This window comes from Mustela putorius, unplaced genomic scaffold (genome assembly GCF_011764305.1).
Source record: "Mustela putorius furo isolate JIRA1106 unplaced genomic scaffold, ASM1176430v1.1 tig00000695_pilon_pilon_pilon, whole genome shotgun sequence".
Taxonomy (NCBI): domain Eukaryota; kingdom Metazoa; phylum Chordata; class Mammalia; order Carnivora; family Mustelidae; genus Mustela; species Mustela putorius.
Window position 1 is genome coordinate 2,915,614 of NW_025421447.1, and position 24,040 is coordinate 2,939,653.

Genomic DNA, 24,040 nt, shown 5'->3' on the forward strand with positions numbered 1-24,040 from the left:
TTTTTTAAGATTTTATTTATTTATTTCACAGACAGAGATCACAAGCAGACAGAGAGGCAGGCAGAGAGAGAGGGGAGGAAGCAGGCTCCTGCTGAGCAGAGAGCCCAACGTGGGGCTCGATCCCAGGACCCTGGGATCATGACCTGAGCCAAAGGCAGCGGCTTAACCCACTGAGCCACCCAGGTGCCCCGGGGCTGGGTTTTGAAGTAGAAGAGGCATTGATTAACAGAAGAGCAGAAAGTATCCATGTGCTAGTTTGTCCTCACCAGTGGAGTTAGTGGCTTAAGGTTGGGTGTCCTTTCTGTATTTCTAGCTCCTGAGACTGGACAGACTACAGGACAATTCCAGACACGGACAGCAGAGGGTGTAGGTGTCTGGCCACAGTGGCAGGGCCAGCAGCCTCATCATCGATCGAGTTCTAATGAACAACATGTCCAACAGTCATCAGCACAGCAACCTGGGCAGCCTGAGGTCTTCCAGGTGAGAGGGTGAAAAGACTTCAGAAAATCAGAAACTGGAGGAGAAAGGGTCAGGGAGCAGAAACAGAGAAAGAAGTATGCATATGGACTGAGGTATTTGGGAGTAAGCCAGATTGGGGATATATAGGGATAGATGTCATTAACTGGAACTTACTGTGTGATGCACACCGCACAGTCTTTAATCAGAAACCAGACCATTGTTAGTGATGTGAAACACCATGCAAAGAAGTTAAAGGAAGTCACTCAGTCCCATTAAAGGAGAGCCACATTTGCACTGCACAGTAGCTTGGGTATAAACATACTGCTTGTACCTATAAAGGCCCATTTGTTTAAGTCCTGAGGGGACTGAAAGAACACATGAGTAATCTTAGGACAAAAGAAGAGCTTGTTGAAAGAAGGCAAAACAGGTTTTGGTGGAAAACAAATGGGGTAAGAGATACTCCATACATGTTCATAGGGGCAAGCAGGTTTTTCTCCTTTTGAAAATAATGGAAAACTAGAAAGGAGTGAAAATGTGGAACTGTAGGAGGAAGCCAGAGAAGGGACTAGAAACCAATATTGTTATCTAAAGGAGTCAGAGCGTTCCTGAGAGTAGGGAAGGTTCAGGGAGCTCAGCCCCGCAGAAGCTCTGTTGGGTCAGGGGTGATGCTTTAGGGGAATGTTGGGAAGAAGCTTGATAAATGTGAGGGATTAAGGTTGTGACTAGATTTGCTCTGTTTCTCTTACCAGGAGATGCTGTCCATGCTGGGAGACCAGAGCAACAGCTACAACAATGAAGAATTTCCTGACCTAACTATGTTTTCCTCCTTTTCAGAATAGAACTATTGGGGTGAGGATAAGGGGTTGGGGAGAAAAATCACTGTTTGTTTTTAAAAAGCAAATCTTTCTGTAAAGAGAATAAAAGTCCCTCTCCCTTCCCTTCCCTCACCCCTAATGTGTATCCCCTGCCCCTTCTGGTCTTTCCTTGACCTTCTGCCTCTGAGATAACATTTATAGAAGAAATGGGGTGAATCCTGAAGGCTTTGGGGATCCTTCGAAAAACTGAGGCTGGGTGAAGTTAAGAATGCCTTTCCTTATGTCTCCTGACCAGAGATTTGTGCAGAAATTATTGTGCTAGGGTCAAGAGGCAGGTTAGAGAACCTGACATCCACTATTTGCCTTGAATACTGTGGCTTGTTTTTGGAAAGAAATTCTGAATAAGGTGGGGGAAAGGAGGAATGTCCTCATATTTGAGGACAATGAAGCATGGTAGGTATATATAGGGCTTCAGGAAGTGAGTATAGACTCTTTCTGCTGCCTGGTGAGTGATGAAGTGAGAGAGGGAGAAAAAGAGGGAGAGAGAGAGAGAAAGAGTGTTTGTGTGTGTGTGTGTGTGTGTGTGTGTGCATGTATGTGCACACATATGTTTCTCTGTTTGTTTCTCCCTATTAGGGAGTTATGCAAAATTTGTCCCAGATTTTATCTTTGTTTTTCTGTGTATTCTTCAAAGAGTCCTAAGGAGTTAAATCTCCTAGGTATTATCCACTTAGTATTGCAGCCAAAGAGTATTTAAATAAATGTCTTTGCTGCACTTATATCTATGCCCAGCCAGTATGCAACTGTAAGCAAATATATAAAGTTTTCTGTTGATATGGTTGGTCTCTCATCGAACATATTTAGTGATAAAGCTGGGTCATTCCGACTTTTGGTGCTCTCACCTTATATGGAAGATCGGCAAACATTACAGGTGTTTAGGGTGGGAAGATAAACCCCTTTCAAAAAACCCCATACTTGGCCATACTTGCTGCATTTTTCTGTCAGAATCACATATGATGTGTGTTCTGTAGAGGTTATTTCTGCATGGAAACTCAACTTCTTGGATTAGCAGTCCCAGTGATATCTTCACTGCTGGAGTTCAAACCAAATACCAAGCCTTCTTGCAAAGTAGCCTCTTTCATCCCATTCTCAATTCAGTCTGGCTAGAAACTGAGACTTAAGTCTTTTCTGGATGTATATACGTTCTTCCTTTTTGCTCCCTCCAATCTTAAGATTGGATTTTGCTTTATCATTAAATCCATGGGATAGATGGGGCCTGGACTCCCATTCAGACAGGGTCACTGAGTTAACTATAGCCATATAAAATGCAGATACCAGTTATTATTCTCATTCTTTACCTTCCTCAGGTAACAGTTACGTGTATCAGCCTTTTTTTTTGATTGGCTCAGGCCAGTATCTTAAGTGCAAGACTGAATTAAATAAGAAGACATATTAAACATAGCCATAGGAGACTGAGGAGCACAGATGGCCTTAGAGAGGCTAAGAAAGCATCATTACTGGGTTTTTCTCCCTTTTGTCTCCAGTCTGGTGCCAGGTAGTGGAGTTGAAAAGGAGACAGTTTATTTTTTTATTCTATGTGCACACATACCATATACATATATATTTATATCACAAGTTAAGAAACCAAAAAGTTGAGTTTCCAATGGAATCCTTGTTTTTTAATAATTGACTGTTTTTAAATGTGATCAGGACTATGATATTGTACAGTTATTATAGGGCTTTTGGGGAAGGAGAGGGGAGGGAGAAGACGCTCTGGGGGTTTTGTTTCTGCTTTTCCTTCAGGGTTTTATTTTTTGATTGTTTTGTTTTTTTCTTGTTGGCCATTTCTGTACTGCTGGCATCTGCTGAGCTTTACAGTGGCGAAAATAATGACATGTAGCAAAGATTTTAAAACAAAATATTTTTTCCTTTTGTAAACTTTCTTGTGTCGTGTGATCTTGATTGCGGCTTTATTATTCCTTTCCAGCTTATAAACAACAAATACCCACAACTAGTTGAATCCATAGCTTGAACTCCAAATATGCAAACATAAAGCACAGTGTGTTTGTAATTTCAGGATTCAGAAATCATAGGGCTCTGATCACTCAGCACTCCTTGAGTGTCCTCCTGATCCTGACTCATTCTGAGTAAAATCAGCAGGGACATCTGACCATGAGATGGGGGTTGGGGAATTGCCCAAGTCCTCCAGAGCACACTTGAGATCTGTCTGGCACATCGGATTCCTTCTCTCCAGTATGCCTTGCTCTCCTGGATTAAAAGGAATTAGGGATGGGGAAATTTAAACTATTCAGGTCTGGACTCGGTTTCCCTCCAGGAGCATATGGTTCATTAGCAAGTCTTAAAACTTACAGGCATAAACCTGTGTTCTTGAGGGTTTGTATATGCAGTCCAGCTAGAAACTGAATCTGTCCTATGTATTATCTTTTCTATTCCAAGGACTATCTTTTCCTCTTCCCCCATCTCCGTTTATGGAAGAAAATGGGAGTTTGGGGATGTGGTTTAGGTACTGAACTAGACTCTTATGATCTGTCACATGCTTGGATGTTGGGGGAATTATTTGGAGAAGCTCACATGACTGGTCTTGGATCAGGGATTTTAATAATTGAAACAGATAATGTTCATCAGGCATCCCACCATCTGAGAATTTTAGCAACAAAGAAGTCACATGTGAGTTTGTCAGCATTTAATGGCACTGATTCAAGTAAAGTCATTAGGAGTGCTAGTTTTTTTGTTACTTTCAGAACCAGTTTCATCTGGACTTCTTAGGCATATCCTTCCTCAGCAGCATCATATTAGGCTGGGAAAGCTACTGACAATTTTTAGCCAAAAGCTTATAAACTACAAGTCATTTTGGAGCCTTTGGCTTCCTACATATTCTTTTCTAGTCTTTTTTATTTATTCCCTCATCCTTGCTGTGAGGGTCAGACACAAATTTGAAAACTAAGGTTTCAAAGTTGGAGGGATGGGTGATAACAGGAAAAGGACAGGAGAAGATGTAATCCCCAATATAATAAATACTATATAATAAAGAAGGATGGGGGAGACCAGGACTGTGTCTTATTAACCATCCAAGTGAAGGTAAGCCCCAAGTTGTGTAATGTATATTGAAGTCTTTTTTTGTTTGCTCTCAAGGACAGTCCTGTAAAACTAAATACCTAGCAACTTTCCACCCTGGCACACTCACACTACACGGACACAGAAACATTGCAAATCCACTGCCTCCTTCCCTCCCCAACCCTGCTCCTCTCAGCATTTCTTTCCCCGCCTCCCTCCTCTATTAAAATTTTCCAGCCCACAGCTGAAACTGACTTCCGCAATCCTGATGGAATAAATCCAGCACCCCTAGTCATCCGCCCACATATCTACTACACTCCCCAGCGAACGGAGCCCAGAGCAGATTCCTATCAGCAGGTAACATTTTCTACTTGCTAGATCATTTAGTTTCTCTTCCCTCCCTTTCTCCATTTTAGGGGTATTAGGAATGTAATGACTTGGGGATATGGTTGAGATTTGTAGGTTTTGTAAGTGAAAACAATATGCCCATCTTAGGTCATTTCCTGGCCAAATTTGCCTGGAAATCTTCAGGATTCCTGCTACGATTTTTATTTATGTATACATAGTTGTTAGTGAAAGCTAAGGATATAGGGATTCCTTTGCCCATCCCTTACAGAGTAGCCTCTCCTTGCAGGGTTTTCTGTTTTGGCCAAAGTTACTGAAGGGTTAACTTACTAGCAGGGAGGAGAACTGGTGCCCGGAGGTGTTTTTCTACTGTCTCAAAGCCCTTAACAACTCCAGATATTAAATGTCTTGTTGAATGTTTTGCCAGTCTACAAAGCTTATACAAAAATGGGACTGTAAATTCAAAAATGCAAGCTGTATAACTTACTTCAGACTGTAAATTGTTCTTAAAATGGAAAACACAGAATTAAGCAAGCCGCTGTAAGAAATGAGTGAAACTAGAGTAAACTTCTGAAAAGCTGTGCATTTAATGATCATAGAACCTGCTTTTTTATCTTAACATTCTAACAAACTTTAATTCTGAAGCTTTCCATCCCGTGAGGCAATTACAGAGGTTTTTTGTTGTCAGGAAAAGAAAGAAAAACTTTCCTGCCCACAGCATCTGGTTGAGATTAGGGGCAGTTTCCTGCCTGAGGAGCGAGCAGAAAGAGGAGGAAGAAATGCGTAAGACTAAGGAGACAGTAAACATCTAGAGAATAAGAAATACTGTCAGCTGTTCCCAGTCCTCTCCTGGCAAGATCTGGGAAGTATCAGAATTTGGGGTAGGGAGTAAATGCATTGAAGAAATGGTTAGGTAGCAAAACTTAGCTGGAAGTCTCTCCTTTGTGTATTTTCCAATCCCCCTCTAACCTCCAACCTTGTACCTCTCCTTCAAGTCTGCAGGGGACATTAGAGGAGACAGGTGCTGAGTCCATTCTGATTATCCATTTTCTACCCCATTTGTGGTTTTCTGTGTGTGTGTGTGTGTGAGAGAGAGAGAGAGAGAGATCTCTCTAGGTCAAAATACTTGGAACCAGATGTATCAGCACCCAGTCCAAACCCAGATCCTTCTATCGTTGTTTTATCATATCCAAATCACCCTCAATTCTTTGTATTCCTTCTTTATAAATCCTTGTTTTCCTTTGCATCATGGTCCCAAGGAAGGCATTCTTATCTTTAGGTTCATGAATTCCCCATAATTACTGTGAGTGTGTGCATTTTTCAGATGAGTGGGACTATGATGGATTACAAAATTTTATTTGCTTCTCAAAAGAGTTTGTGACTCCCAAAGGTTAAGAACCACCTGTCTGGGAATATAGCTCCAGCTATTTCCTCATCCCAAGCCAGGCTATGAACCCCTTGGCAAACAAAATCTCCCCTAACTATCCCCTTCCTCAGGATGTGGGGGCTCAAGTTTCTTCTGCTGCTGCCCATGGCAAGCATTGCTCTATATCCTGAGGAGATACTGGACACCCAGTGGGAGCTATGGAAGAAGACCTATGGCAAGCAGTATAACAACAAGGTGATTTCTGGGTCTGGAGGGGAGCATGGTCGGGAGCTGGAACTTGAGACCTCCAATCTTAGCTTCCAGACTCCATTTTTCAGTCTGAATACCTTAACCTCTCCAACCAAGCAAACCTGCTCCTGTTCTCTAACTCAACATATAGTTTCATTCCTACTCCTTGATTCACCCTCCCTCGAGTTCTGGCTTTTATAACTGTCACATTTCTCTTTGGGGAAGACTTCTAAGATTAATGCTATTTATCCATAAGCAATTTTTAAAAATATTTATTTATTTGATAGGAAGGGAGGGAGGGAGAGAGAGTAGCAGAGGGAGAAGCAGACTCTGCTGAGTAAGAAGCCCAGTTACGGATCTTGATTCCAGGACCCCAGGATCATGACCTGAGCCAAAGGCAGAAGCTTAACTGGTTGAGCCACCCCGGTATCCCTTTAAGCAATTTCCTATACATCTCTCCAGAGCTTTGCATTCTATTTTTTATATTTGTTTGCATATTTCTTTCTGTATGCTCTTAATAATCCCATGGTGAGTTCCTCAACTAGACTATAAATTCTGCAGGATTCTAAGTTTCATCTTTTCTCCTAAAAATCTCTGCAGTATTATGTAACTTTATACACAAGATACTGTCTGTGCAAATACTATTTTCTGTTTAGGTGGATGAAATCTCTCGGCGTTTAATTTGGGAAAAAAACTTGAAGCATATTTCCATCCATAATCTTGAGGCCTCTCTTGGTGTCCATACATATGAACTGGCCATGAACCACTTGGGGGACATGGTGAGTTGAACCTCAGCTCCCAGACTACTTGCCCTGTTTGCCTTAGTTCTCTGCTAATGCTTTGCCTTTTTGTTCTTTGTCCCAGACCAGTGAAGAGGTGGTTCAGAAGATGACTGGACTCAAAGTACCTCCCTCTCATTCCCGCAGTAATGATAGCCTCTATATCCCAGACTGGGAAAGCAGAGCTCCAGACTCCATTGATTATCGAAAGAAAGGATATGTTACTCCTGTCAAGAACCAGGTACCCTCCTTTCTCCTGGCATGACCTCTTTCTGCTTTTTTCTTCTTTAAGTAGGAAGGAACTAGGAAGAGAAGGCAAGGAATTAAAGGATCTCTCCCAGTGCCAAGAGAATATAACCTGTTCAAGTCATCACCTATTTTTGTACATATATGTTGTTCCTATTTTTTTCTTTTTTACAAGTAGTATTGCTGTAAGCACCCTTGTGCATATGTTTACATGTACATGTGCAAATATTTATGCAAAATAAACCCTAACATTGGAGCTGCTAGGTCACAGGCAATCATTTCCAAAAAAAATTTTTATGATCTTCACACTCTCACCAGCAGGAGAATGCTGCTTTTCCCTCAGCCTTAACAATGCTAATTATATTAACCAGATCATCAGCTAATTTAACATTCATCCAACAAACAAATCTGTTTCAGAACCTACCAGATATAGTGCTAGGCATGGAGACTCAAGATGACTAAGACATAACCCGTGTCCTCAAGAAATCCTCAGTCCTAAAAAATAGAACAGGGAGGGAAGAAAAATATATAATCTAGCTGAACTATTACTAATCGTAACAGCACTTTTTGAGAGATTGTTGTGTGTCAGAAATTTCTAAATCCTCTACATGAATTGACTTTTTAAATCTCCATAATCCATAATTGAGCAATTATCCACATTTTACAGATAAGGCACAGAGAAGTTTAGAACTTCCCGGAGGTCATATATCTTGTGGGTTGCAGAATCCTGCTCCACTACAGCTAATGGTAACAATGGTAACAACAGTTATCAATGCAAATAAAAACAATAGAAAAATGTAGCAAATACTAAACAAAGGGAAATAGGAACAGAAAGGAGGACATGTATGCTGGAATTTCATCAGGTAGTTTAGAGGGAAGAACCAAAAAGGTGAACAGCAGTGACTGATGGTTGTTCTGTTATGCCTCTCAGGGTCAGTGTGGTTCCTGTTGGGCTTTTAGCTCTGTGGGTGCCCTGGAGGGCCAACTCAAGAAGAAAACTGGCAAACTGTTAAATCTGAGTCCCCAGAACCTGGTGGACTGTGTTTCTGAAAATGATGGCTGTGGAGGGGGCTACATGACCAATGCCTTCCAGTATGTGCAGAAGAACCGAGGCATTGACTCTGAAGATGCTTACCCATATGTGGGACAGGTGAGACCGTACCACACGGTTACACAGCTCAGTAATGCCTCCTTATTCCCCCAACATGATATTTTATACTGGAAACAATTCCAGAAACCTTGTTTTCTGTTCCCCTATCTTGCCTTCTTGACAGGGTAATTTCCCATAGAAGGCCAGGAAGATTGTCACAGCCTAGGAGATTTGGGGGGCTTAGGCCACCATAACCCTATCCATCTCTTTTCCCTGGAAAAAACAGAGCACAGGTGACCCCACAGACATCTGAGTATGCCTCCTCCACTCCTATCACATATCCCAAACCTGCCACACTAATTCACTGAATCGTGTGCTTTTATTTTGCATGATCCCAGCAAGGGTTTGGGGACTGTTACGTAAATTATGTAAGTTAACATTCTGACATGTACAAAATGAGAGAAAACATAAGTTGCTTCATACTTGTTTTTAACTTTAAAGATTTTTTTTTTTAAATTTGACAGAGATCACAAGTAGGCAGAGAGACATGCAGAGAGGAGGAAGCAGGCTCCCTGCTGAGCAGAGAGCCCAGTGCAGGGCTCCATCCCAGGACTGTGGGATCATTGACCCGAGGTGAAGTCAGATGCTTTAACCCACTGAACCACCGAGGTGCCCCTTGTTTTTAACTTTAGAGATAAATTCACTTCCTCCTTTAGTAATAGGAAGGAGATCCTTGTTATCTAAAAGGAAGGTTTAAGGACTTTTATATACATGGGGTTGATAGATAATAGGATTACATAGGGCTTTTGCAACAGAAGTTTTTGAAGCAGAGATAGCAAGTTTGAGTAATAAGAATGATGGTTATGGAGCACCTGGGTGGCTCAGTTGCCCAGGCATCTGACTTCTGCTCAGGTCATGATCTTGGGGTTCTGGGGTCAAGCCTTTGTCAGGCTCTGTGCTCAGAGGGGTCTACTTGTCCTTCTACCACCCTCTCATTCCTTCTCACTCACTCTCCCTCTCTCAAGTAAATAGATAAAAATCTTAAAAAAAAAAAAAAAAGTTTGATGGCTCCTATGTACTAAGCCATGTGCTTAGTTCATTTTCTCACTTAATTTTCATAACAGGCATGTAAGGTAAACTTATCCTCACTTTATAGGTGAGGAGATAAAATAGCATGTGCAAATTCACTGCTATGTAACAGCTCCAAGATGTAATAGCTCCCAAGATTTATCTACTGTTCACCCCTACAAACATTTCTAGCATGTCTTCTATGTAAATGTGCAAAATTTTCTTTAGTAAAATATAATACCTTGGAACAGAATTTGTCTGAGTCTTGGGGTACCTGCATCTTCAGCCTTACTAGATAATAACTAACTGTTTTACCCAAGTGTTTGGAAACATTTATATTCCCACCTGGAGTATATAAGAATTCCCACTGATTCCCATCTTCATTAGTATGTTTATCTGGTCATCTGCATTTCTTCAGTGAATTGACCGCTAATATCTTTTGCACATTTTTAATTAGGTTGTTTTTCTCTTTCTCACTTTTTAAGAATTTTAAAAAGATATCTGGATACAAGTACTGTTTGTGTTTTAGGTGAACATTCTTTCAACTCAGAAAAGTTCTTAATTTCAGGCTAGTAAAATTCTTTTCTTTTCTTTTTTTTTAAGATTTTATTCATTTATTTGACAGAGATCCCAAGTAGGCAGAGAGGCAGGCAGAGAGAGACTGAGAAGCAGACTCCCTGCTGAGCAGAGAGCCCGATGCAGGACTCAATCCCAGGACCCTAGGATCACGACCTGAGCTGAAGGCAGAGGCTTTAATGCACTGAACCACCCAGACACCCTAAAATTATTTTCCTTTGTAATTAGTGCCTTTAAAAAAATCCAGGAGCAGTAAGTTTTATTCATTCATGTTTAGTCATATCAAATGATGTCTGTTATAATAAATGCTCATTAATGTAAATGACTGAACAAATCCATTTCACTGGATACTCAACAACCTATATAGTAAAGTTACTGCAACACATTTTTGTAGACATTGGCTACACCAAAACAGACATTAATTTGTAAATTTAATCCCATTTTTATTCCATGTTGCGATTTTTTAACTATTGGGCATACAAGGCAGAGAAATTGGAGATTGAACCTTAAAAAAACTTTTTCTTTAATCCATATACAATTTTCAGAACTCCTGGGTCCTGAGTCCATGTTTGAATTCTGGAGCTGCTACTTACTATAAGGCACCACACTAAAACTGCCCTAACAGATGAGCTTTTAAATTCTGAAAACATCAGGCCAAACATCAAACATCAGTGAAATAATCTGAATGTGGCAAAATATTCTTTTTTATTATTTTATTTTTTTTTAAAGATTTATTTATTTGAGATTGAGAGAGAAAGAGTGCACACACATGACCACAGAGGGAGAGGGAGAAGCAGATTTCCTCCAGAACAGAGAGCTCAATGTAGGGCTCAATCCCAGGACCTTGAGGTCATAACCTGAAGTGAAGACAGACACTTAACCAACTGAGCCACATAGGTGTCCCAAAATATTCTTTTATTTTTTTAAAATTTATTTATTTGACAGACATCACAAGAGATCACAAGTAGGCAGAGAAACAGGCAGAGAGAGACGGAGAAGCAGGCTCCCTGCTGAGCAGAGAGCCCGATGCGGGACTCGATCCCAGGACTCTGGGATCATGACCTGAGCCGAAGGTAGAGGCTTTAATCCACTGGGCCACCCAGGCACCCCAAAATATTCTTTTTTAAATTATTAAATATTCTTTTGACAACTTTTTGTTGTCACTTGATATAAAAAATTTAAATCCAAGGGCACCTGTGGCACAGTCAGTTGAGTGTCCAACTCTTGGTTTTGGCTCAGGTCATGATCTCAGGGTCATGAGATTGAGCCCTGTATCAGGCTCCACACTTAACGTGTAGTCTGCTTGAGACTTTTACTCTCTCTCCCTCTGCCCATCCCACTCATGCTCTCTCTCTCTCAAATAAATAAATCTTTAAAAAAATTAAATTCCAATAGTATATACAGAAAAATCCCACCCCAAACCAGGTCTGTATTTATAGTTTTTTCCATATTCATTAATCCAGGCAGCCATTTTAAAGGATTATGTAACCATGTTAAAGAAAAAAAAATTTAAACACCATCAGAACTAATAGTTGATGACTCATCCATTGACAGCTTACATCGATTAAAATGGTATTATATTCATCAGTCTGTTGAGAGACAGTTTAATAGCTCAGAGAGTTTGAATAATTTAAATGAAATTTACTTAATATCTGAAACCTTAATTTGGAAGAGAAGTGGCATCTGACTTCTAATTTCTATTCTCCTGCCCCTTCAAATGATCTCTTCAGCATTTGAGAGCAATGTGGAATGATTTTGGTCTCATAATCAATTAAAGTGAAGAATGAGCCATATACGACACATATTCCATTTTTATTTATTTATTTATTTATTTATTTAAGATTTTGTTTCTAAGTAATCTCCACACCCAACATGGGACTCGAACTCCCAGCCCCAAGATCAGGAGTCACATGTTCTACTGATTGAGCCAGCCAGGCACACCCATATTCTATTTTTTTAATATTCTGTATCTTGAGTGTTTATCTACTTTATAGCATGTATCTACTTTTTTAAAAGCAGTTGTTATATAAAACTAAAAGAACTTCTCATATGAACACATGAATGAATGGGGGGAGGTAAAGAAAAATAAAACTTGAAAAGAGATCTGATAGAGCAACAGTCAGGTAATACAGTAATTTAAGTTCATTCTAGCTTGGCTTTGGCCTCCTCCCCACCGAGCAGCTGCTGACTCCCTCGCATCTGAGGCTTACACATACTACATGGCCAGAAAATGATCTGTGCTTTTAAAAGCACCTTGTTGCAGAAATCCCTCTCCCATCCTGAGGGAATAAAAATTTTCTCTCTATTAAGTTTTTCAGTGTTTCCTTTCACATTTGTTTAAAACCACCCAGAGCTAATTTTTGTGTATGTGCAAGGTATTCAGTTTTCATATTCTTTTTTTTTTTTTTAAAGATTTTATTTATTTGTCAGAGAGAGTGAGCAAAGGCAGACAGAGTGGCAGGCAGAGGCAGAGGGAGAAGCAGGCTCCCTTTTGAGCAAGGACGCTGGGATCCAGGACGCTGGGATCATGACCTGAGTTAAAGGCAGCTGCTTAACCAACTGAGCCACCCAGGTGTCCCTTCATATTCTTTTTTTATAGCTGTCTAAAATGGTGAGGAGAGAACAGACCTTCTATAAAGACTCTAGGTGTGCCACCGCTGTCAGTTCACTGACATCACTTAGAGCATTGGTGGAGTTTCTCAGCCACCAGTTCCTGGCCTGCTGCTTTGTCCTAGTCCTGTTTTAACCTCATTTTTTTCCAGGATGAAAGTTGTATGTACAACCCAACAGGCAAGGCAGCTAAGTGCAAAGGGTACAGAGAGATTCCTGAGGGGAATGAGAAGGCCCTGAAGAGGGCAGTGGCCCGAGTGGGACCCATCTCTGTGGCCATTGATGCAAGCCTGACCTCCTTCCAGTTTTACAGCAAAGGTAAGGAGCTGTTCCTAGAGAGCACAATCAACCCTCTCTTATGATGTGGCTTGGCAGCTTCTTGAAGGCCACTGAGCATTTGCAGTACTTGGTTTTCACATTTAGACTGAGTCTGGCCTAGGGAAATGGAACTGCTGCTACAGTGCAGCACATCTCTCTGTCACAGGTCCTCCTGACAGGGCAGGACTCAACTGGGTGGCCCTTGAACTGCAGAAAGCTTCACCTTGATAGTTTGTTTCCTAGGTGTGTACTACGATGAAAACTGTAATAGCGATAACCTAAACCATGCAGTGTTGGCAGTGGGATATGGCGTCCAGAAAGGAAACAAGCACTGGATCATTAAAAACAGGTAATGATGGGCATACTAAGTTTGTTACACAGTTACCCTCATAACACTCAACCTCATCTGCAACTTCCCAGTATTTCTCTCACTTCAAGAGAAAGTTGTTTCAGCCTTTTTAGTTGTCCCTTCCCAGTTAGAGGCTATTAATTCTAGCATTTAATGGCTGGACAGTAGTACTTAGAGTATGTGTTGGGTGGCTGCTCCACATGCAGGGTGCTTAGTTGTACAGAAATGAACAGAATGTTTTCAGTGATCTCACAGCCCCCTAAGAAAGACAGACCTAACTAAGCAGAACATACAATAGCACCAAGAAACCAGCAGGAGCTTTGGAATTATGTAGTTTTTTTTCTTTCTTTTTTCTATAATGTGATCAATTTCTTAGGAAACTTTCCATCTTCAGTCTGTTTGAAAGCAGTAGGGAACCAATGTAAAGGTTTAGTATCTTCTTGTGCAATTTTTTGCCTGTCCAAGTGTACTTAGGATAAGTGTGTGTGTGTGTGTTTATATGTTTATATATATAAATCTGCCCACAGATTTTGAAGTTTGTGAAGAGAAACATTTTTTGGAAAATAGATATAACAACAACAAAAATTAATGTTTCCTTTCCTATTATTAGGAATAAATAAAACTACACAATACTTTAGCTCCCCATTTCTCTTTAGCCACTTGTTACTTTAGAGGGCAAACTTAATGAGAATCATACTTTTGCTTCCTCACTGGCCAGTACCAGCCCGGCAGCGACAAACTAAACTTTTTTTCCTTGGTGCCTCCAGGGGATAAGAGTCCTAGATGCTGGGGCGTTCATAGGCCAAAACAGTGCTGTAAGCAAGTGGGGTGCTGCCTGGAGGACTGGCAGGGTAGATGGTGTAGATAGAAGGTGCTCCTTCTCCTACAGCTTCTGTCCTATGTCCTCTCTTTCTCGACTCCCAGCCCCAAGTACTTACTCTGTCCTTTCCTGGTCCGGTTTCAAGGGTAGAGCCTTCATCCAAGATTGCTGGGAGGAAGAAGGGACATACTTAAGCAGGATCAGCATCACTGGAGACCCCTAGAGAAGAGAATAGGAGTAGGGTACAGGTCTTAAGTAAAATGTATTGGGCTAGAATTTGCTGGTTGGGGGAAAAAGAAAACTCATGAAAACAATTTGGGAAGATACATAGAGCAGTCTCCTGTCCACATCCCTTTATCTTCCATTCTCTCCACTTCTTTCCTTGGCAATCTAAATCACTCTCACAGTTTCATTCATCTCTCCTATTGGCTTTACCCACTAAGACCAAGATCACCCTTTCTTATGCTCTAGACTCGTGTTTTCAAGATCACGCTTCCTTAAACACAAATTGGACCATATTATACTCCCAATCTGAAACTTCCAGTGTCTCCTACACTAGGATGGGCCACAGAGCCAAACTCTTCAGGCCGATCTCAACCTACCTTTCCAGATGTATCTCCTGTTACACCCTGTCAGACACCTTATGTTTTAGCCACATGATCTTAATACATGTCCCATACTTTCCTGACTCTAGTATTCATTTAATATTCCTCTGCTGGCATCCCATTTGTGAAGGTCTACCCAGTCTTTGGGCTCACTTCAAATGCTACCTCTTGAATTAAGCCTTTTTTGATCTCTTGATTATAAGCAATCTCTCCTTTGAGGCCTATAGCATTATGCCTTCTCTCCATTCCTTTTCTTTAAACTCTTCAAGGGTAAAAACTGTTTTATTCATTTTTTATACCATCAGTACCTAGCACAATAATAAGTGTTTTAATGAATAAATAAACTGAGGGTACTAAGTATTTTCCTTCATTGGTCCTACAGCTGGGGAGAAAACTGGGGAAACAAAGGCTATATCCTCATGGCTCGGAATAAGAACAACGCTTGTGGCATTGCCAACCTGGCCAGCTTCCCCAAGATGTGACTTCAGCCAGCCAACCTCATCCTGCTTTCCCGTTCCTTCCACGATGGTGCGACATCCTGATGTACTTTGGAAGGGAGTTGGTGTGCATTTCTTGAAGCAGATGTAGCAATATAGAGATTGTCCATTCAGTTTCTCCATTTGTGCTTCAAGGGACACCCCTACTACTTTCCTTCTCTCCATCCAAGGCCTTTATTTTTCAGTGTGGCCACAGTAGGAATTTCCCTAGAAAGATTCTCTTTCATAGTATGTAATTAGCTTTAACCACCTAGAAGACTAAGGTGACCTGACCTCTCAGTCTCCAAGTTCACTTCTTCTATATTCTGAAGATAGAAATTTCTATGTTTTCCACCCCAATTCATAGATCCTTGGTACAAGTTTATGTGATAAAAGAAATGTGTTTTCTTTTTCCTTCTTTGCATTTTTAAAGGAAGCCAAGTATTTATCTCTTATCTCTAATTTAATAAATACCTATTTAGTAAACATTCATTTTGTGTCAGATACTTTGCTAGGTGCTGGAGACAGAAAGATGGGGAAAAAAACATATTTCGAAGGCACCTGGCTGACTCAGGGGAGTATGCAACTCTTGATCTTGGGGTTGTGAGTTTGAGCCCATGTTGGGTGTAAAGGCTATTTAAATAAATAAAACTTTAAAACAAAACGAAACAAAAAATACATTCCTTATATTTGATGTGCTCTCAGTTTGCTTGGAAAGTCTCTCACAAAAACAGTTCATCCTAACTCATTTATTTGTTCACTTTTTCAACCAACATTTATGAAGTGCTTACTATATACTAAGACCTTTCTAAATTTCAGGGATTCCATGGATATAAGGAGACTTTAGCATTTAGTTCTGTCTGTAGGGGAACTAGATTAAGTGACATATAAACCTGGGTCTTGAGAAATATCTTAAGGCCTTTTCTGAGGTTCTACAATCTCAACATTTGCTGTCATCAAAAGAAGAAACTAAAACTCTTTATAATGGTTTCCAAACAGTATTAACTCTAAGAGAAAGTGGCTAATAATAAATCAGTGCATCCAGCTTTGCCATTTTTCACAAAATGTTTATTGAGCACCTATTATCAGCACTAGAAAGAGTGCACATTTATGCAATACTTATCAGGTGTCAGGCACTATTTTGTTCCATTCTACACAAAAGTTATTTATTTTTGTATATAAATATTTATTACCCTGTGGTAAGCAGTGTATTTAAGGGTAAGAGGATGAAATAAATTAGTAAGACATGGCTCTGACCTCAGGAATGTTATAGACTAATAACAGACATATAATCAACTGACACCACCCATAATGAAATAAATACTAATTATGCAAGCCCAGGAATGAATCACTAGTTGTTAACAGGATTTTAGATAAGGCTTCAATGAGAACAGAGCTTTGAAAGATCTGAATGGACAGAAAAGATGGGTGTGGGGAATAGGGTGGAGGGAAGGAGGGAATATCAGGCAGAAAGTTTTGGGTGAACAGAGCTGCCTAGAGAGCTGCAGGAATGTTGAGGGCTAGTGTGACCTAAGAGTTAGGTGCGAAGGCATCTATAGTAGAACTGAGGTGAGCAAAGTGGATTGGAGTTAAGTCCTGGAAGCCCTTGAATGCCTTCCATGTCTCAAGAACTTCATATAAATACACAGGCATGTAGTAGGCAATAAATATTTTTGAGCTGGAGATAGACATGATCAGATCTGTATTCTAGCAATATCCTTCTGGCAGGCAGTGGTGTAAAGAACAAATAACAGATGGAGAACAAAATGGAGATGCAAGAAATTGTGAAGAAAAGTCAACATTTAGGAGACACTGCACATATTCTACTTCTTCTCAAAGAAAAAGTACTGCACAGAAGAATGACTCCTGAACTTCTTTGAAGGTTAAGTATGAGTTTGGCAGATGAGAAGGTGGGAAAAGGCCCCTTCCAGGCCCAAAGAATAGCATATTCCAATGTGTAGGCATGAGAGAGAACGTTCAGCAATCTGCAAGAAGTTTTTGTTGAGCTTTGAAAGTACTAAAGATGAGCCTGAGAGATACCTGACTCCCAACTGAGCAAATCCACACTGTTGTGTTATTTTGATCTGGGATTTTTTTTTTTCCTTAGGCCTAAAGAACATCCTTCAGAATTTCCCTTTGTACAGATATGTAGACAATAAATGTGCTCTGTTCCTGTATGTATTTGAATATATATACCTAGATTTTCTATTGTGCTATGTTAATACATATATCTATACTTGACCAGTATCACACATTTATACTGTGTTTTCATATCTAATGGGTTAGTCTTCCCCTATCACCCTCCTCTTCCAGAATTCTTCCTGAATAGTCTTGCTTTTTACTTTTTCTATGTGTTCTATAGAATCAGCTTGTCAATCTCTCAAAAATCCCACTAGTATTTTTATTTAGATCACGTTTAATTTATATCTTAATTAGGGAGAACTGACCTCCTTTTACTACTGACTCTTCCTATGTAAGAATAAGAAATGCCTTTATATTTTTTAAAGTACTCTTTTGTGCCCTTAAAGATATTGCTCATTTCTTGCTAACCTTTTTTGCAACCCAGGATGTTTACCTTTTATTATTATTTTTTTTGCAGGTTTTTTTTTTTAACGTTTGCAGTTTAAATGGTTTTTTTTCCCAACATAATTTCTAATTAGATGTACGTTTGAAAGCTGTTGATTTCTGATATTTTAGTTTTTATACCATATACCTTACCTTGAATTCTCTTTTTGTTTATACATTTTATAGTTGATGCTTTTGGATTTTTTTGAATACACAGGTTTATCACCCACAGAGGTAAATTTTACACCTTTCTTTCTGACTTTTATTTCTAATTTCTTCCAGCCTGCTGGCATTAGGTAAAACTTACAAAATGATGGTTAGAGTTGATAGAGCCTTATCTAGAAAATGTTATTATTTTTTAGATGCATGAAATTCTAGTTAATTTAACTGAATTCCAATAAGTCAGAATTTGTATTTCCAGTGTTCTCAATTACAAAAAAGACTGCAATTAATGATTGATATGTTAACACAAAAAAGTTTTAAAGTGATCATACATTTAAATCTGTCATTATGTAATTTTTTATTCCTTTAATAAAAACAATACTAGCTAACATTTATTGAGCTTTACTATGCAGCTCATACTATGTTAAATGCCTTACACATAGTACCCTTGTTATTGGCGTTTTATAGATGTCAAATAACTTGCCCAAGATAAGCTAGCTAGTTAAATGGCTGAGTCAGGACTCATACCCAGGTCTTTTGTTGTTCTGTCTCCTTTTATACATTTCAGTATTATTTTTAACTTTATGTTATGGAACATTTTAAACATACAAAAGAGAGAGAGGGGGCGCCTGGGTGGCTCGGTGGGTTGGGCCGCTGCCTTCGGCTCAGGTCATGATCTCAGGGTCCTGGGATCGAGTCCCGCGTCGGGCTCTCTGCTCAGCAGAGAGCCTGCTTCCCTTCCTCTCTCTCTGCCTGCCTCTCTGCCTACTTGTGATCTCTCTCTGTCAAATAAATAAATAAATAATCTTAAAATTAAAAAAAAAAGAGAGAGTAGCAGAGTAAAGCCTCATGTACCCATTATCCATCTTGAATAATTATCAACATTTTCCAATCTTATGTCATCCATTCCTCTTTCACTTTTTAAAATTGAGAATTTTAGGGACGCCTGGGTGGCTCAGTTGGTTGGACAACTGCCTTCGGCTCAGGTCATGATACCGGAGTCCCAGGATCGAGTCCCGCATCAGGCTCCCAGCTCCATGGGGAGTCTGCTTCTCCCTCTGACCTTCTCCTTGCTCATGCTGTCTCTCACTGTCTCTCTCTCTCAAATAAATAAACAAAATCTTTAAAAAATAAAATAAAGTAAAACAAAATTTAGTATTTTAAAGCAAACCCCAGATATCATTTCACTCATAGTCCTTACATCTCTGAGGATTTTTAAAAAATAATCACCATTCCATTAGCATGCCAAACAAAAGTAACAATTGTTTCTTACTATCGTTTACTATTCAGTTTATTTAAAAATTTTTCCAGTTATTTTAAGATCTTTTTACTGTTAGTTTATTCAGATCAGTATACAAACAGTTTTACATGTTGCACTTGGTTCTTACTAAGCATATTGTAGTCTTTGATAGTCACATCCCTAATGTACTCCCCCAAACACACATACTTTCTTTTTTTTATCTTCCTGTAATTGATTTCATGGAAAAAGCAGATCATTTGCCCAGTAGAATGCCTTATACTCTAGATTTGGCTGATAGCTTGTTCTTTCTGAATCTAAGGGGCTAGTGTGCTTAATTACTGCAGTATGCCCTGTTTCTCACTGTCCTTTAGAGATGTCGTGACGAGGAAAGGAAACTTATAAGTGACAGCCCATTAAACTTGTAGAGGCACAGATATTCTAGAAATCTTGGGCAGTTTTATTCTTTTTACAGTACATATACTTTTCACTGAATCTTCAGGCTCTTCAGCTCTTGAAAAGTTTTTATGCATCATTGATAGGCTTCATAATACTGATAAGCTGAGTTTGTCCAAGGACTTCAGGAGCCTAGTTTTTCACTTCTGGGTGAAACCTAAGCCTAAAGGCTTGGTTTCCTGAGACTGACTCTATGTACAGATTTGCAGGGTAAAGATGCTATGCTCTTGCAGATGACAAGATTGTACATACAGAAAATTCTAAGGAATTACGGGAAAACTATTAGAACTAATAAATGAGCTCAGCAAAATTGCAGGTACAAAAAAGCCAGATAAATAGATTTCATCAACATTAAAAAGTGTGCATCATGGGGCGCCTGGGTGACTCAGTGGATTTAAGCCTCTGCCTTCGGCTCAGGTCATGATCCCAGCGTCCGGGATCGAGCCCCACATCGGGCTCTCTGCTCAGTGGGGAGCCTGCTTTCTCCTCTCTCTCTCGGCCTGCCTCTCTGCCTACTTGTGATCTCTGTCAAATAAATAAATAAAATCTTTAAAAAAAAATGTGCATCAAATTGTCACTTGAGAGAGTGAAAGATAACCCACAGAATGGGAGAAAATTTTGCAAATCAGGTGTCTAATAAAGAATTAATGTCCAGAATATATAAAGAATTCCTACAACTCAACAACAAAATAGCCCAGTATAAAACTAGGCAAAGGACTTAACTAGACATTTCTCAAAAGAAGATAGATGATCGATAAACACATGAAAATGTGCTCATCACTAGTCATTAGGGAAGTGCAAATCAAAACCATGAGATGAAAAAAAAAAAAAAAAAAAACCATGAGATGTCATTTCACATGGATATTACAAAACAGAATGGCCATTACCAAACACAAAATACTAAGTGTCGCAAGCATGTTGATAAATTGAAACTCTGAAACATTGCTGATGGGAACGTAAAATGGTGCAACTGCTGTGTAACAGCATGATGGTTTCTCAAACACAGATTTATCATATGATCTAGCAATTCCGCTCCAGATATATATCCAAAAGAATTGAAATCGGGGCCTCAAACAGATATCTGTGCACCAATATTCTTCACAGCATTAATCACAGTAGCCAACGAGCAGAAACAATTCAAGTCTCCAGCAACAGATGAACGGATAAAGAAAATGTATATACATACCACATGGAGTATTATTTAGCCTTCAAGAAGAATTAAATGATATATACTACATACTACAACACGATAACTGATACATACTATGGCATGGAAGAACACTGAAAACATAAGTGAAATAAGCCACACACAAAAGGACTAACTACTCCACTTACATGAGGCATTTAAAATAAGAAAATTTAGAGACAAAGTAGAATGGGCTATAGCTATTTGGAGAGAATAGAGAGGGGGTAGAATAGTGAGATGTTGTTTAATGGGTGCAACATTTCTGTTTGGAATGATGAAAGGGTTCCAAGTAGGGGAGGTTGTGGGTTTAGGAGACAAAGAATGTATTGGGGGGTGCCGGCGTGGCTCAGTCCGTTAAGCATCTGACTTCAGCTCAGGTTATGATCTTGGGGTCTTGGGATCAAGCCCCATATTGGGCTCCCCACTCAGCAGGAAGTCTGCTTCTCCCTCTCCCTCTTCCTGTGCCCCTCCTCCCGATTGTGTTTTCTTTGTCTCTCTCTCAATAAATAGAATCTTTTTTAAAAAGAGTATTTTGGAATTCTCTACATTTACAGCTTAATTTTACTGTGAATTTAGGACTCTAAAAAATCATCTATTAAAAAAGTTTTAGAAATAGATGGTGGTAATGGTTACACAACATTGTGAATGTTCTTAATGCCACTAAATTGTAGACTTAAAACTTAAAAATCATTAAAATGAGAAATTTTATGTGTATTTTATCACGTTTTTAAAAAGAATCAGAGAAGTTCTAGTGACTACTGAAAACTTTATTATCTAGCCATATAATTTTGAACTAAACATAGCTCTATCACTGTTTGTTGTTATTCCTGTCTTTTCTACTTTTCTTATGGCCTATATTAGCAGATTCTTTCCCTCCATCTTCAAAATATGTGAATCTGGCCACTCCTTTACTTCTACCATGACCTCCCAGGTTAAGCCCCCATCATTTCTTGCCTGGGCTTCTGTGGTAGACCCCCTAACCCCCAACTCCCATTGTAATACTGTTTTACTGTAGCCCACACTATAGTCTGCTCTATGTATAATAGATCACATCACTGCCCTATGCAAAGCCCTCCCACTACACTTTCATTTAAGAAGCTAGGCACTGTTCTGGGAATTCAGCAGTGACAAAAATCCATGACCTCACAGAGCTTATATTTTAGTGAATTTAGAATATAATACAAAATTCTTAAGTGGCTGCAAGTATGATCTAGACTTAGGCCACCTCTCTAACTTTGTTTCAGTCCATGGCCCTGTGAAGAGTATTTCTCTAAACAAAATAAGAATTCTGTTGAAAAGGAAGTAAGGGGTAAATGGTTGTTAAAAAAATTTTCATGTCTAGGGACACCTGGCTGGCTCAGTCAGATGAGCATAGAACTCTTGATCTCAGGGTCAAGAGTTTAAGCCCCACATTGGGGGTTAGCGATTACTTAATAGATATTTTCTTTTAAATGTTCATGCCTATATAAAACAGTACTTACCAATGTCCCCTCCCCAGTGAGAAAACCCAGAGCTTTATCTGGTTATTGCGCTCAGCTATAAGACCAGGATATTTTGGCTGATGTATATAGTCTTCATCAATTTGGAAATGCCCCCTTGAGGCTTGGCAACCCAAAACTTATCTAATATCTAATATATCTAAAAAATGATGAAGAAGGAACAGGGTAACTACAATGAAAAGTCTAACTCTGGAAAGGGGAGAATGGATGGAAAATAATACAAAGCTATCATTGTTCTACACCATATATATATATTTTTAAATATTTTATTTATTTGACAGAGATCACAAGTAAGCAGAGAGAGAGGAGGAAGCAGGCTCCCTGCTGAGCAGAGAGCCTGATGCAGGGCTCGATCCCAGGACCCTGGGATCATGACCTGAGCCAAAAGCAGAGGGTTTAACCCACTGAGCCACCCAGGCACCCCTACACCATATATTATATCCTGCTAGGCAGGAATGTGGAAGATTCTGCCTGGTGGTAGAGTGAGTTTTTTGGCCAGCCAATTGGGAATCTCTAGGTCTGTTGTCCATAAAGATCTTCCTTATTTTCCACCATGACCTCTGGTTCTTCCTGAGATGATCTTGCTTGTCCTTATTCTTCACGGCTATGCCAGAGGTGGGCATTGGGAAAATACCCTTTCTGGAAACTACTCAACTTCAGCGGTGGTACAAGCTGGAAGCCTAGACAAGCAACAGACTGCTAGGCTTGGGTTTCTTGGGCAACATAGTTTCCATAAACGATTCAGTTCCTTCTACTAGTTACCACAACTAATAAAAAAACAAAAAAAAACACAAACTTTTCCCAGCCAGAGGGAAATTTTTCCCAGCCTTTGACAGGCTAATCTTAACATTCACCCATCCCTGGAACTAGGAGTAAAGTTGCTTCTGAAGTCCAGGAGTGTGTGTTTTGGGGGATGGTCCCCATTTTAAAATCCCCTTCTATTGCCACAAGAAGTGAAAATGGAAGCTAATTGGCAAAAATAATTTACACTGTCAGAAATCCTTTGGCTCGGGTATTTTCTTTTTTTTTCTTTCTTTTTTTTTTTTAAAGACTTTATTTGAAAGAGAGTGTGCAAGAACACGAGCAGGGGAAGGGGCAGAGGGAAAAGCAAACTCCCCACTCAGTAAGGAGCCTGATGGCAGTGCTCCATCTGGGGACTCCGGGATCGTGACCTGAGCTGAGAGCAGAAGTTTAACTGACTGAGCCACCCAGGTGCCCTGGCTCAGGTATTTTCAACTTTTCTTCACCACTACAGAGAAGACAGATGCTGTTCACATCTATGACATTTTCATGATACATTCACAAAATAATGTCAGTCTCTGGTAGCTACCTATAAACTCTCCCCTTTCCTCTCCCAGAAGGCATATTGAAATGCACTTATGCACATATTGAAATGCACAATATGAAGACATATTTAAATGCACTACCTGAATCTGCTCTAATTCTTAAATATATTGCTTGCAAATTGTGCTACTTTATTACTACTAACAAATTATTATTATTATTATTATTGTGACTTACTTTGCAATTGATTGTTAACACATCAAGTATGTCACAGCCATTATACACTTGGAGGGAGGATCTTATCTTTGGCACCCCAAGTGCTCTTTAGTTGTGTCTTGTTTTGATCTCGGTAAAATCAGGGCATCTGGTTGGCTTAGTCAGTGGAGCAAGTGACTCTTGATCTTG

The 24,040-nt window shown here is 39.7% G+C and overlaps 2 protein-coding genes across 7 annotated transcripts in view; both read left to right on the forward strand.

Moving 5' to 3' along the window:
• Window positions 1-3,212, forward strand: part of ARNT (aryl hydrocarbon receptor nuclear translocator) — a 70,364-nt gene extending 67,152 nt beyond the window's left edge. For all 6 annotated transcript variants that reach the window (XM_045083115.1, XM_045083117.1, XM_045083112.1 and 3 more), the window contains 2 exons: window positions 314-480; window positions 1,209-3,212. In XM_045083115.1, the coding sequence (XP_044939050.1) occupies window positions 314-480; window positions 1,209-1,298 (257 nt within the window). In that variant the 3' untranslated portion in view covers window positions 1,299-3,212. The remainder of the gene's footprint in view (window positions 1-313; window positions 481-1,208) is intronic.
• Window positions 3,213-3,364: 152 nt separating this feature from the next.
• Window positions 3,365-15,738, forward strand: CTSK (cathepsin K). The gene is made up of 8 exons (XM_004776777.3): window positions 3,365-4,706; window positions 6,192-6,315; window positions 6,966-7,088; window positions 7,174-7,329; window positions 8,266-8,484; window positions 12,831-12,996; window positions 13,240-13,345; window positions 15,153-15,738. Exons 2-8 carry the CDS (start codon window positions 6,193-6,195, stop codon window positions 15,250-15,252), a joined length of 993 nt encoding a protein of 330 aa, XP_004776834.1. The 5' UTR covers window positions 3,365-4,706; window position 6,192; the 3' UTR covers window positions 15,253-15,738.
• The last annotated feature ends 8,302 nt before the right edge of the window (window positions 15,739-24,040 follow it).

Bases quoted from the DNA above. Each gene is read 5' to 3' on its own strand.
- CTSK (XM_004776777.3), top strand. From the start codon at position 6,193: ATGTGGGGGCTCAAGTTTCTTCTGCTGCTGCCCATGGCAAGCATTGCT. The intron at 8,485-12,830 runs GTGAGACCGTAC...ATTTTTTTCCAG, and splicing joins CTTACCCATATGTGGGACAG to GATGAAAGTTGTATGTACAA. The intron at 13,346-15,152 runs GTAATGATGGGC...TTGGTCCTACAG, and splicing joins CACTGGATCATTAAAAACAG to CTGGGGAGAAAACTGGGGAA.